A 15,736-nucleotide genomic window follows, 5' to 3' on the forward strand; every position below is an offset into this window, starting at 1 on the left:
TCCAGGGCTCTTAGTGTTGACATATAAAAAGGGTTACAAAGATATTTGAACCCAGATCTCCTAGTTTTGTAAAATATTGGGACTTCTAATGAAAAAGGTTACTTAACTATCTTCTAATAATTTTGTCATAAGGAAAATCTGTTATGCATAAATTCTTTTGTGATACACATGGTTTTAGAATTTAGTAGTTGTAAGTTATGATTTATATATAGATAATCATAGAAAGATTTGTCATTTAACTTGGAAACAGAGAGATATCCTATAGTGGGATATCTCAGATCATTGGAGTTGTGGATATAATTTTACTTATGTGGATATATATGGATATACACAACCAACACTAACCAAGTGCTTCCATACCAAAGTAACAACCCAACTTCTAACAAGAGAAGCATTCAATAAGAGAAGCATTCAATAACATTCAGAGAAACACAAAGACACTTTAGCAACCCAGAACATCAGAAAAAGGAAACAGATTACCAATACAACATCTTCCAGTGGATAGATATCCACACAACTGACCACTCAACCAATGCAAGCTATGAAAAGAATAGCACTGCCATAGATAAAACAAATCTCAGAAACAGCCAACAGATTATTACCACCACATGGCATCACCATAGCCCACAAACCAACTAAACTCCTTCAAAGTAGTAGCTCATCTACACCATATGGTGTAAGGCCTGTAACAGCCGTTATGCAGGATAAACAGGTAGGACACTAGCAAAGCGCATTCATGAACCACCAACTAGTTGTCAGAAGATACGATGAAGATATGGATAAACGTAACCATAGTTTCAACTGAGCATCCCAACCAGAACTTCTCACTAGATAAGCAGGAATTAGCACCAAGAGCAACACCAGACAAATAATCAAGCTGTAAACAGTACCCTAACCAAGGATCTATCAATTCAGGCTAACAATAAAGCAGTGAACAACAGCCTAATCAAGGAACAGAAAACATCATCTTCACCAAAAATGACAGAGAAGGTACTGAATATACAGAGACAGCAAATCCCACTCCCTTTTAGCATTGAAAATGTTACCTAGCTAGGTAATGAAATTACTGCAAGAAAACAACCAAGTTCAGAAAGCGCTAAAGACACCATGATTTAAGTTGTTTGAGATCTCGAATTTTAGTAGCTTGAATAATCTCTCAGAATCCCTCATTGTTATAACTCAGGCAGTTTGCTTTAATAGTTACATTTCTTTCCTTTTATAGACTTTAAGGCTGCTTATCTGTTGTTTTCTGGGAGATTTAAAATGAGAAAAATAGGATTAGGACAAACATCTCATCCTGGTTCCAAACTCTGACATAAATATCCACCATAGATGTCAAACATAGTGTCAAAATGTGAATATTAATGCTTCAGCTTGCGTAATATATTCACTTTCCACTTGTATTCATTCCTCAAAACCAATATCGTAATTACAAAACATCAACTTTTCAGTAATGTTGCTTGCTACTTTGGGCTGGCTGGCTTCAAAAATCTTAATTGTCCCATTCTACAAAGACATAAAGAGGTGTATATTAATACATTTAATTTTTATCATTAGCTTCTGTTGTTTAGTGACATTTTTGCCATCTCAAAAAGAAAACAGTGCTTTTCTTCTTAAGTATCTGTATTATTAAATAAATGCATTAATAATAACTGATTGGAAACACTCCAAATAGTCAAAATAGTACATTTTATAAACTGTAAACCTGCTTAACAATAACATAACTTTTTAGGAAAATCTAGGAAAACATAAATTTTGGTAATTTATAAAATAAAAACTACTGTGCAGCAAGGAGTGTAAAACTCCAATGTAAGGTAATATGGGAAGTATAAATGTATACTTTATACATTATATAAATTATACATTAATGCAATTGCTAAAAGCAGCTATTAGGCTAGTCGAATTCTCATTTTATATTTTTAACAATAACATATCAATTAAAAAGCATTGTAAATAGTAAAAGTAGCATACACAATGTTATACAAGCAGATTGCTACACTACACATATTTCCATTTGCTTGCTCTCCTCTGCTCCTTCTACGGGTCTCCCAGATTGGCTCTCAAAGGTCACCCAGCTCTTCGTGAGAGATTTCAGAATCAGGGCAAGAAAAGACCGTTCTGCTGAAAAACCTATTCTCTCAGTGAACAGGCAACCTTTCTGACTCTACAAGAAGCCGTAGGAGTCTGTTTCATCTGGTTTCCTTTTCCAATGAGATGAAAGAAATCAATAATGTCTACCTCTGCCATTCTGAAGAAAGAGATTAAAAATGAGTTCAGCATTAATATTCAATTACATACATTCAGTGCTTTTTTTGTAAAAGAAAAAGGTGCCGGAACTCACATATGTTATACAACCCGCCTTGCCTACCCTACAAGGTTCCATCCAAAAAAGGTGCCGGAACTCCGTTCTGAGCGTTCTGTGACAAAAAAAGCCCTGTATACATTAATTGAAATGCATTGAAGTATAGTTTGACCTATGTTTATTATAAGTGAAGCAAAATTGAAAGTATATAAAAGAGTTCAGAAGTTATCACTGGAGAAACATTACAGGTTGAATCTTACAGGAAGTGTGCAGGATTGGAAGAGGGCCTCCTAGTGCCTTTTATTCATGCGTACTAAAGGACCCCCCTTCATGGATTACTGCCTTGTCGTGGCGAAGGGGCTTGCGTAATTCAATGAAGCTATGAGCTATGCCGTGCAGGGCCACCCAAGACGGACAGGTCATAGCAGAGAGTTCTGACAAAACGTGATCCACTGGAGAAGGAAATGGCAAACCACTCCAGTATCTTTGCCATGAAAACCCTATGGACAGTACCAAAAGGCAAAACGATATGACGCTGGAAGATGAGCCCCTCAGGTCGGAAGGTGTCCAATATGCTACTGGGGAAGAGCAGAGGGCTAGTACTAGTAGCGCCAGAAAGAATGAAGCAACTGGGCCAAAGCCGAAAGGACGCTCAGCTGTGGATATGTCTGGTGGTGAAAGGAAAGTCCGATGCTGTAAAGATTTTTTCTCCATAGGAACCTGGAATGTAAGATCCATGAATCAAGGAAAACTGGACGTGGTCAAACAAGAGATGACAAGACTGAACATTGACATCTTAGGTATCAGCGAACTAAAATGGACAGGAATGGGTGAATTTAATTCAGATGACCATCAGGTATACTACTGTGGGCAAGAATCCTTCAGAAGAAATGGAGTAGCCTTCATAGTCAATAAAAGAGTAGGAAAAGCAATACTGGGATACAATCCTCAAAATGACAGAATGATCTCAGTTCGAATCCAAGGCAAACCATTCAATATCACAGTAGTCCAGGTCTATGCCCCAACCACCAGTGCTGAAGAGGATGAAATTGACCAGTTCTATGAAGCACTACAGCACCTTATAGAACTAACACCAAAAAATGATGTTCTTATCATCATGGGGGATTGGAATGCTAAAGTAGGAAGCCAAAAGATAACTGGAATAACAGGCAAGTTTGGCCTTGGAGTGCAAAATGAAGCAGGGCACAGGCTGATAGAATTCTGTCAAGAGAATACGATGGTCATAGCAAACACTCTTTTCCAACAACCCAAGAGACGGCTCTACACATGGACATCACCAGATGGTCAACACAGAAATCAGATTGACTATATGCTCTGCAGCCAAAGATGGAGAAGCTCTATACAGTCAGTAAAAACAAGACCAGGAGCTGACTGTGGCTCAGACCATGAGCTTCTCCTTGCAAAGTTTAGGCTTAAACTGAAGAAAGTAGGGAAAAGCACTAGGCCACTCAGGTATGAATTAAATCATATCCCTGTTGAATATACAGTAGAGGTGACAAATAGATTTAAGGAATTAGATCTGATAGACAGAGTGCCTGAAGAACTATGGACAGAGGTTCGCGACATTGTACAACAGGTAGCAACCAAAACCATCCCAAAGAAAAAGAAATGCAAGAAAGCAAAATGGCTGTCTGAGGAAGCTTTGCAAATAGCTGAGGAAAGGAGGGAAGCGAAAGGCAAGGGAGAAAAAGAAAGATACACCCAATTGAATGCAGAATTCCAGAGAATAGCTAGAAGAGATAAGAATGCCTTCTTAAATGAACAGTGCAAAGAAATAGAAGAAAATAATAGAATAGGGAGGACCAGAGATCTTTTCAAGAAAATTGGAGAAATGAAGGGAACGTTTAATGCAAAAATGGGCATGATAAAGGACCAAAATGGCAGGGACCTAACAGAGGCAGAAGAGATTAAGAAGAGGTGGCAAAATTACACAGAAGAACTATACAAGAATGAGCTTAACATCCCTGATAATCACAATGAGGTGGTCACTGACCTCGAGCCAGACATCCTAGAATGTGAAGTGAAGTGGGCCTTAGAAAAGCTGAGCAACAACAAAGCTAGTGGAAGTGACAGTATTCCAGCTGAGCTATTCAAAATCTTAAAAGACAATGCAGTAAAAGTGCTACACTCAATTTGCCAGCAAATTTGGAAAACTCAACAATGGCCACAGGATTGGAAAAGATCAGTTTACATTCCAATTCCAAAGAAAGGCAGTGCCAAAGAATGTTCAAACTATCGCACCATTGCACTCATTTCTCATGCTAGTAAAGTCATGCTTAAAATCCTACAAGCTAGACTTCAGCAGTATGTGGATCGAGAACTACCAGAAGTGCAGGCAGGATTTCGAAGAGGCAGAGGAACTAGAGATCAAATTGCCAACATACGCTGGATCATGGAGAAAGCTAGGGAGTTCCAGAAAAACATCTACTTCTGCTTCATTGACTATGCTAAAGCCTTTGATTGTGTGGATCATAACAAACTGTGGCAAGTTCTTAAAGAGATGGGAGTACCAGACCATCTTATTTGTCTCTTGAGAAACCTATATGCGGGTCAAGAAGCAACAGTGAGAACTGGACACGGAACCACTGATTGGTTCAAAATTGGGAAAGGAGTCCGGCAAGGCTGTATACTGTCGCCCTGCCTATTTAACTTATATGCAGAGCACATCATGAGAAAGGCAGGGCTAGATGAATCAAAAGTTGGAATTAAGATTGCCGGAAGAAATATCAACAACCTAAGATACGCAGATGATACCACTCTAATGGCAGAAAGTGAAGAAGAACTAAAGAGCCTCTTGTTGCAGGTGAAGAAGGAGAGTGCAAAACTTGGGTTGAAACTTAACATTAAGAAAACCAAGATCATGGCATCTGGCCCTCTCAATTCCTGGCAAATAGATGGGGAAGAAATGGAGGTAGTGACAGATTTTATTTTCCTGGGCTCCAAGATCACCGCAGATGGGGACTGTAGCCAAGAAATTAAAAGACGCTTGCTCCTGGGGAGGAAAGCCATGGCAAATCTAGACAGCACACTAAAAAGCAGAGACATCACCCTGTCAACAAAAGTGCGTATAGTCAAGGCTATGGTCTTCCCAGTTGCAACGTATGGCAGTGAAAGTTGGACCATAAGAAAGGCTGAGCGCCAAAGAATTGAGGCCTTTGAACTGTGGTGCTGGAGAAGACTCCTGCGAGTCCCTTGGACTGCAAGGCGATCAAACCGGTCAGTCCTAGAGGAGATCAATCCTGACTGCTCTTTAGAAGGCCAGATCCTGAAGCTAAAACTCAAGTACTTTGGCCACCTAATGAGAAGGAAGGACTTACTGGAGAAGAGCCTAATGCTGGGAAAGATCGAGGGCAATAGAAGAAGGGGACGACAGAGAATGAGGTGGCTGGATGGAGTCACTGAAGCAGTAGGCGTGAGCTTAAATGGACTCCAGAAGATGGTAGAGGACAGGAAGGCCTGGAGGAATGTTGTCCATAGGGTCGCGATGGGTTGGACACGACTTCGCAGCTAACAACAACAACAACTAAAGGACCTCTTGATATATTGGAAGATATCTTCTTCCCTAGTCACTAGGGATATAGAAAACAATTTGTGCACAAGCTGTTCTTATGTGTGGAGTAGCTAGATTAGGTAGTGTTGTGATTCAGGGTCAGCCTGTGGGTTCGGCAGTTGGGTCGGACGATTCAGAGAAGGAGGAGGGGGTGTTGGAGAGCTTGCTGAGGATAGCCTTGAGGCTCCGCAGAGCCCTCAGCCAGGCCCCTCTCATCTGGTTACGACGCAGACCCAGCTGTGTGAGCCTGACAGCGTGGATGAAGATGACCCACAGCTGGCCCTGTTCAAGGACGTCCGACGCAGGAGGCAGTCAATCAGGAGTAAACAGAGGAAGGCAATGGGGCACCTCGGAAGGAGGCAGAGAGAAGCCACGCCCTGAACTGTTTAAAAGGGGAATGCGTGGGAGGGCTGGTTTGCTGAAGGCAACCATTTGAATAGCTCCTGTTTCATGGTTCGTGTTTGCTCTGTTTGCTCTGTTTGCTCTGTTTTCTGTTAATAAATTTGGCAGGCTTAGTTCCAGCCTCTTGCCGTTTTGTAAAGCGGTTGTCCCTGCCTTTTCTGCAGGGCCGGTAGTAGGCTGGTACAGAACAGGTAGTGTGCGCCCTACCTGTATATAGAATGAAATAGGGCTATTTTGTTGTCGATAAAAACTGAAACACAATTGTTCCAGACAGAAATGCTTCAGGAAGGTAAGAGCAGAAAAAATACAAGGCCAGCTGGTTTTGTTGCTGATTGTACTAATTTATGAAGTAACGATATTAGAGGGGAACAATCAAAAATGAAAAAGAAAGGAGAAATGTTGTGATATCAGGAAGGTCCTCCATGCCGCTGGTTATAAACACCACTGAAGACTAGACTTCTTCCTTCTTTTGCCACAAGAAGATTGGCTGTGGCAGCAGAAAGGAGGGAGGGAAAGGAAGAGAAGTCAGTTCACTGGGAAGATCAAAGTGGGTGAGCCAGTAGGAAATGCTCCTCCGCTACTTTGGCAGCGGTGGTGAATAGGTGATGGTAGAACCATTAAGGAGCTGGTACATAAGCCATGCAGAGGAGGCTGAAGTACACTACATTCCCTTGTTTTTGAAGAAGTGAAGGCTGAGGGTGCACTTTAAATTGTTAAAATTTGGTGGGTGGGGGGGAAAGGAACACATTTTCTGTTTATGCATATTCCTAGTAGCTGTCATTTTCTTAGCTCTATCATATGTGGCTCACCCTAGGGCCAATTAAAATGTTATCTTCTAGAACCTTTGAGCAGGCTTCACCCTACAACAGCCCCCTTGTAATCGCTGGTTGGCTTTTATTCAGCCTGAATTCACATTGGCTGGTATAGGGGAAAAATCTGGTTTCTCCCAAAACATTACTCTTATTAAGAAAATAGTGGTGAATTGAGGGGTTTAAAAATTAGGATTGAAATACCTTTAAATGAGTTTTTTGAACTGTTGATATAATTGGGAGAGGCAAAATAAATATTCATTCCCAAATTAACTGACAGTCTTCCACCACTTCTTCCTCTCTTGCACCTGTATATCAATACATTTTATATTGTTGAGAGTTTGCAGAATGAGAAATGTTTGGGAAAACGTTGTGTTTAGTAAAATTTGATCCTTTGTTTGACTACAAAGTTAGAGCCACTTCAAGTCATATCACTTCCTGAGATGAAAAGCAAGGTACTGGTCTTTTTTTTCTTTTCCATTCCCAGGAAAAATTATTGTGGATGCAGAGCCATTTCTGCCTGCACATTCAGTAAATGTGGTTTCTTGTAAATTTTTGAGGTGGTTTTGACCTATTTTAAGTTTCTCCAAACTTTAAATTAAAGTTGCTTATTTATTATAAGTGTTTGTACGTGGTCTACTCCATACTCTTGAGTTTAAAATTTAGAAACGAGAAATAAAAATACTACAATCCAGCCAATATAAAAAATAAACACCAACCAGCCGTCAGAAAACATGATGAAAATTCCTTAATCACACAACAGATGAACAGACATAATCATAGTTTCAACTGACAAACTGTGAGCATCCTAGATCAAGCTAAATCCAAAAAAGCTAGAGAATTCCTGGAAGCCTGGCACTCTTGACAAATCAACCATTATCAGGCAGAGAGAAACAAACAACATCTACATAACAATTTAGCAAGCTGGTTGAAGGCAGAGAATCACTTGTGATGCCTAGTATGCTGATCAGCTGATTGGGAGCTTGTCGCATGGTGGCAATAGACCAGCAGAACCACTGAGTTGAACTTTTTAAATCTCTGTGTCAAGACAACTGCCATGTGTTTCCTACCTCAGAATAATAGAAACTGAAATTTGGCAAAGCAACTTGAAGGGATTTCAATTTTTAAAAAGGAGGATGCTTTTCAAGGCCTGAGATCATAGATTATCTTCCCAGCTTAGTGTCTAGGATAAGCTCAGATATTGTGGCCTATTCTACAGTTAAAACAAACCAAGTTTGCATTTTTGGGGTGATTATAAGCAGCTTTTCCGGTTTATGGGACTTCCCCAACAGACTTACACAAGAAAGCAGTCCACCTCCAAATTTGTTAAACAGTTTAACTAAAGAGGTTTTCCTTTCATGTGAATAATTCTTTTCATATGCCAGGTTCTCTCCAGTATGTTCTCTTTATGGCTGCACCTTTTCCCCTAGAAAATGCACCTTTTATGCACCTTTTCCCCTAGAAAATAAAACCTCATGTTTTAAAAACTGTAAAAGGATTTGGCTTTGAAAGAGTACTTCTGTCCCGTACTCCCTATAGTTCACAGAAATAAAAGAGGCCAGTTCAGACAAACTGTGTCATATCCATCACAGAACTAAAACAATTTGAATTTCTAATTTGGGAACAAGTAGCTACCAGGAGTTCATTCTTCCCTTCTTAAAGTGTAACAAATAAGACAGAAGTTACAGTTGCCACAATCTTATTTTCCAATTGAAGAAAAACTTAACTAAAATCTATTCTTCTTAATTATGCTACTAAATCTTTATGCGAGCAGTTCCATGAGCTTTTGGCTACTGAAATCATAGAGCTATAAAGTCTAAAGAACAACTCATTTAGTATTCATATTTGTGGTTGTAAATTTACAAACTGCTCTATATGAAGGGACACTTGTGCTCCATGCAATTTTTATCCAAATATTTTTTTTAAATTATAATAGCTTTGGTCAGTTCTCATTTTACTTACATAAACAAGTCACACTGAAACTAGAAGTGATGGAAAATGTAATCCTCCTGGCTTATATTACCAAAACTGTCAGTGAACGCTAAGTTTGAAAATAGCCCATTTTAAAAGGAAGGAGTTAGCACGGAACTTAAAGTTAATTTTCATTGTGCAAGGGATGTATGGAATAAAGGAGTAAAAGAACTGCCACGATGCTACTTTGCTTGACCCTAGTAGTTACCACAAACGAGATGTGATTAAATTCACTATGATAAAGTATGAAACTAGGGCAACCCCAAAGGAATAGAAGACCTTAAATGCCATGAATAGTGGCATAATGGGCTTGTTAATACATACTCCCCTCTTCCAGCAAAAAGTCTCAAAAAACCACTGATTTTACTGAAGTAAAAATTTACCGAAGTAAATCCTGCATCTGGACATTTCCATTGTTAACCACTGTATATTGCCATGGGATGATGGATCCTTGGTTATGTATGTACAAATAAACTTTAAGGAAGGAACTTCCAGATTAATTAGAAAATTAGCAAATGTGTAGTAATTCATACTGTAGTCCATGGTAACGTAACACCCATATTTTTCTGGATTTTAACTGTTTATGTGTGTGTTTTGGTTTTTGCCTAAGAAAAAAATGTTGTTTATGAGCTTCACCAACTCTACAGCTCTTAATAAATTCTGCCATGATTAAGGAGAGGAATGGATCTGAACTTCACCATTTAGATGATTGAGATGGGACAAGATTGCTAACAGGATTCATTATTATTTTTCCCCAACCCTTTTAATGACTGCCTTTCTTAGTAATCAAATATTCTGCTAATGGTCAGCAAGAAAACAATAGCTATATGTCACATTGCATTAGTTTGTTGTTTGTTTTTGCTTTTGCATTTTAATTTTGGTTTGTTGAACAAACTATAACTGTTTATTCATGCATAATACTATTCCATTAAATAATGACTTACAAACCAGCAGGATTAGGTTCACTGTGTTAAGCTAGCCAGTTTGGTTTAATGGTTAAGGTGCTGGTCTCAAAGCCACGAGATGATGAGTTCAAGTTCTGCCTTAAGCATGAAAGCTGACTGGGTGACCTTGGGATAGTCAATCTCTTTCAGCCCAACCCATTTCACAGGGTTGTTTTTGTGGGGAAAATAGGAGCAGGTATGCTTACCTCCTTGAGTTAATTATAAAAAAGTAATAAAGGCAGGATAAAATGCAAATAAATAAATAGTTGACTTTAAGCTTTATTTCAATCATCTGTTTAAGAGCTTTCTGTGAAAAAGTCACAAAAAATAAATCATGAAGCAACCTTATAAAATAAATATGGTTATTGTGCACACATGCAAGGCAACTTACTCCCATTGTTTGTCCCTTTTCCACAGTGTTATCATATCTTTAAAAGAATAGGAACATCATTTTATACCTTTGAATGGCATTAATAATCTATTCCAGTGGGGTACAATTTCTTTTTTGAAAGTTGGGCAACATGCAATTTTTATTATCGTTATCATTCTGAGATCAGAATGGTTGAGCTATTTGTAGTTCTCCTTTTGCTTTCACTGTCTTCAACTATTTTTGTACTTTTTTGTTTTACAGTTTTCTCCTTGTGTTTGGTTGCTTGATTTTGTCAGTATTTTCTACTATTCCTGAACATACATGGCTTGCCGCTAGTTGCCTCTTCATTCTGGTAAGTAAAATTTATAAACACGTGTAAATATTCTATATCATATACAACATATGCATGTATCTCCTTGACAGTGCAATTTTATTCATGCCTACAAAGAAGTGGTGCTTCCAGTAAACGGATGTAAGGTTGTAAATTGAATCTCTTTTTTTTAATTTATTATTGTAAATGGGCTATAGGTATATAAATAAACCTGTGCAATTTATGCAACCCAAATGGATCAGCAATCACAAATGAAAATTCTTTTCCAACAAATTATTTGGGAGCTATATAAACTGATAGTCCAAATGAGAATGAAATTCTGTTTTGTTCAAACGTTCTTAAAAAACGGTAGGATTTCATTGCTACTTGACTGATAAAGGAAAATCTAGATATATTTTTTTATGATTAGAAGTCTTATCTATGTTGGAATTCAGTCTCTAAAATTCTCTAAAATCCAAAGACCTGCTCAATTAAATTCCCTGATACATTTTCTGATAAATTCATACAAATATTATGCAAGTGGCATCAAATAAATAAAATGTGATATTTAAACTGAAGAGTAAGTCCAATAGTAAATAGTTAAAATACCAGCTTGAGAAGAAAACATAAGAGTTGTGTCAAATAATCAGAAATAACTGATTATGTATCTCACTTTTGCAACATTTAACAAGCTATGCCCAAAGACTTCTGCTCATAAGCAGAATCAATTCCCACTTCTTACCCAGGCCTCCCAGTTTGTTCCTGCTTATTCCTCCAAACAAAATTTGAAAAATGCAGGCAGTGTAATTCTGCCTGATAAAAATATTTAAATTGGAAATGAAGCTCACTGAACAAGTTGAGCACTTCAGCTATTCCAGATGTTCACTGAAATCTGAACTTTGAACACTAGTCATACCCAGTTGAGTTACCCAATGACTATTTACAAAGATAGAGAGTAGGAAGATCTATCCAAGTATGAACTGTAATTTTATTTAAAATGCTGTAAGAAATTGTCTCTTGACATTGGATTCTTTGCGTTAAGATACATATCCAGGTCATGAATATATTTTCTGCTCCAAGAAATTCACATAAATAACCCTCCTTTTTGTATAAGTATCTTTCCTTCTCATTTGAGAATCATTTTCATGTATTTACATTTTTTAATATTCATCTTTTATTGTCAAGAGTATTTTATTCATATTTTGGTCAACAGCTTTAAAAGTACTGATATAATCCTTGTTATTTTTTGCAAAATATTCCAAAGTAATCAAATGTCTGAAATCACTCCTAAGTTGAATTGAGAGCAATGAGTATGAATCTAAATATAAAAAGAAGCATCTGATTTTTATATATATTATTATATTATATTTTATCTTTAAACTAATAGAACAGTGTTTTCTACCCCAATATATTATAGGCAGGCTAAATAAATAAAATACTGGTGTGATTCATGTAAACTGCAATCTTTCCCCACCAGGCTTGGATTCCTAACAAGAAAAAAATTGATAAAACAGCACAAAGTATGGTATTTCTTATATTAATATTTATGTATTATTGCAAGAGATCAGTTAACAAAGTTAAAAGAAATGGGTGGATAGACAGAAGGATAGAGGTTTGGAACAGATTTCTGAACACTGGAAAAATAAACATAGGGATAGGGATAGGAATAGAGGGGGAATAGCAGGAGACAAAATACAAAAGGATCTCACACCCTATCCTTGTTTAAAATACATATGTTATATATTCGGTTCGGTTGTAGTGAACGAGACGCAGGCATTCAAACAGGAACAAGGTTTATTGAAGTGGAACAGGAACAGAAGCAAAACAGTAGCTGCTGCACAGCTATTTATACGGTTGGCCTCTAGGTGGCAACCAATAGATTTGAAGGAGCCCATTCCTGCCCCAAATCTACCAATGATAGCCCTGGAGACAACAAGTCTGGCCTAGTCAGTAACCATTACACATACACACCAGTGAGCAACCGTTAATGCAGCATTTAAACAGACACGTGAATCTGTACAAGCAAAAACCCCAATACATTACAACATACATAAACCTTTGCACCATTTTCAGAATTTATGTGCATCACATTCAGATTTTGTCTGAAAGTACAGTGGTTTTCGTTGGTGTATTACAGTAACCACATCATTCATATTTTGAGAAATTCCACAATCTTACACAAGATTATAGCATTTCTAAGATTACAGATTTTAAAAGAGCAAATTGTAAAAAAATCTCCTGTTATTATTATGGCAGTGTGGGTATGACTTCTTTTTTCCCCCCGGGTGATACCTAATGCTCCTACTCATGTTATAAGAGCCAGTTTGGCAAACCTATCAGTAGTAGAAGTGGTTGCTTACTAAGATATACTATGTGCAATCTTTGATGAACAGTAGGAAGAAATTATCTTATATGGCAGATGTTATAACAGCAAAAACATCTGTAGTGCCTGCATCATCTAGTCTCCTCTGTCCAAAACAACTATGACAACACCTCCAGATTCCTGTAATTTTAAATTTTAGTCCCAGTAGGTTTAGCACAATCTAATATTTCTCAGAGACTTTATTCTCCCAATTAAGGGCATAATTTCTAATTATTGTGGATACATGCAGCTTATCTTCTCTCATCTATCAAATGATAGAATTATTTTTAAAACAGTTATAAAATGGATAATATTATTCTCAACAGCATAGAAAATCATTATTATTTTCTCCTGCCCGTTCCATATTGTTGAAGAAGATTCCCTCCCTTAATTTTCAGAGGTACAGTTTGTTTTGCTAGATACTTCACATAAATAAGACTTAAAAGCAGCTATGGCAACTTATTTGTCATAAATTAGAATATTCAAACGCTTCAGGAAATGTTAAGTTCTCCAAAACAATAAAAAAAATCCAGCCCTGGGAAACAAAGTAATTTTGAAGTCCTTGCTTATACAATTCATCAAGAAACAATGCTGCAAGTATATTATGCAAGTTAAAAACAGCCCACTTGAAATATGGATTTGAGTAAGCTAAAATTTTTAGCCATATTTATACTTCTGAGCCTTCCAGTGTGTGAAGACTAAGATTGTAATATTTCAGAATAGACCAATGTTTAGGCATAGATAACAATTCAGTGGAATAAGGTATCTTAGCAATAAGATGGAACAGTTTAAACTGGTTGAATATATGGGGGTAGTTTTTTGAGGAACGTGTTCCCACAAGTACAGATTAATTGGGTCAATGAACATGCCTAACAAATGCAGCAAGAATTCTTGTCTTTTTTTCTTTTTTCTTTTTTTTTTTTTTGAGGAATGGAGGAATTAGGATGGCCAGGTAGATTTAAAAATAACCCAGTATTTTTTACAATATGATAATTGATATGGATTGAAATATGGAAAGAAGAGATTTTTTTATTGAAATACTAGAGAAGTTAACTGAAAATTGTTTATAATTATTCAGGAGTCATCTTTTATATATCTTTCTTTCCCTTTTTAAAATTTTATTTGTTTTCGTTCTTTGGACTTTTCTTTTTGTTTTCTTTTTTTTATATATTTTTCTGAGTTTCTATTAATCTTTTAACTTTAATAAAATTATTACAAAAAAAAAATCCAAATCATGGGATTTAAATGTTTAAGAACCGTCCTTGCAACGTCTTCTGTGTATCAGTGGTCAAATTGTTTTTGGGAACAAGAATAGATGTGAGTGAAGGACTAAACAGTAATCCTTGTTTTGTGACATTCGGTGACTATTTGAAGTTGTGATGGCACTGAATGAGTAGTACTTGCAGTTGGATCTTGAAGTTGCAGTCATTGCACAACCACCCAGCTCACATTTAGGATGCTTGCAATGCCCCGCATTTACATGATTGTCATCTGTGACCTTCCTTGCTGGCTTCCAATAAATGAAATAAATAGAGAAGACAACAGGGAAGGTCACAAGTAACAAGTAACAGCAGAGAAGGTCATAAAGAACTTTGTTAAGTCTCCCTTGCCCATCAGGAGTCATTCTGGCTCCACTGGCCACTTGTGCACCCTCCCCCACTCAGCACCACAAAATACCTTGCATATGCTGCTGTAGCCATCCATGCACCCTCCCTCACTTAGTAGGAACAACCCCTAGGCCTGAAATTACTTATATGCATTGCTGCAATCACCTGTGCACCCTCCCTCACCCAGCAGCAGGCATTTTCTGCCCAAAATTGCTTACTCAGGACCACTGTGACCACCTGCATATTCTTGCTCCCTGGTAGCAGCCACTTAATTGCCTGCCAGCCTGCGCACAAGCATCCTGGGACTTGCAACTTCCTGTCAGCTTCCTTGCAAACTTTGGTTGTGGGAAGCTAGCAGGAAGTTGCAAGGAGGCTTCCCCCTAATGACCTATGATCTTTTGCTTAACAGCAGTAAAAGGGACTGCCAGGATTGCTGTCGTCAAGTACTACAGTCAAGTGATTAAGTGACCACATCACTTAATGATGAAAATCCCAGTCCCAATTGCCATCATTGACCGAGAACCACCTGTGTAGAACTGATCTGATGGTTCGGTTATTAGTAGAAATTATGGTTTTCTTTTATGTGTTCAGAGTCTTTGGTTTTAAAAAAGGGTATTTCGGTCTTTACAGTGGAAGTCTGACAAGCAAAGTCAATTGAGGCACTCAGATTCTCTCAATGGCCATATGATTCACTCAGCAGTTGTAGTAATTCACTTAATAAATGTGACCCCAAAAAAGGTCGTAAAAACTGGTGCAACCCACTTAACAACTGCATGCTTGCCAAGGAAATTCTGGTTCAAATTGTGGCTATATGTCAAAGATTATCTGTATTCTAATCTTATGAAATGCTAGACTTTGTGACAACAGCCATACTGAAACATTACCTAAACTACTGTAGGTAGCCTTGTGGGATATTTCTCTTGATTAAGATCCCCAAAATTCTGAAGCCCCTGCCCAAAAGCTCAGTTTTTCTGTACTTCAAAACAAGTGAAGATTCAGACAGGCCTTCTGTGTGCCACTCCCACCGCTTTAAGTATTGCACTACATGTTCCTTTAATTGCGCATTTGCTTTTTTAAAATTATGTTTT

General features: G+C 37.7%; 1 protein-coding gene across 5 annotated transcripts in view; it reads left to right on the top strand.

Moving 5' to 3' along the window:
• Positions 1–15,736, top strand: part of KCNQ5 (potassium voltage-gated channel subfamily Q member 5) — a gene marked incomplete at its 5' end in the record, with an annotated part of 344,629 nt that overhangs the window by 197,911 nt on the left and 130,982 nt on the right. For all 5 annotated transcript variants that reach the window (XM_081314439.1, XM_081314441.1, XM_081314443.1 and 2 more), the window contains one exon: positions 10,631–10,721. In XM_081314439.1, coding sequence (XP_081170565.1) covers positions 10,631–10,721 — 91 coding nt within the window. The remainder of the gene's footprint in view (positions 1–10,630; positions 10,722–15,736) is intronic.

The sequence above is a fragment of the Vipera berus genome (genome assembly GCF_964194415.1).
Source record: "Vipera berus genome assembly, chromosome: 1".
Classification (NCBI taxonomy): domain Eukaryota; kingdom Metazoa; phylum Chordata; class Lepidosauria; order Squamata; family Viperidae; genus Vipera; species Vipera berus.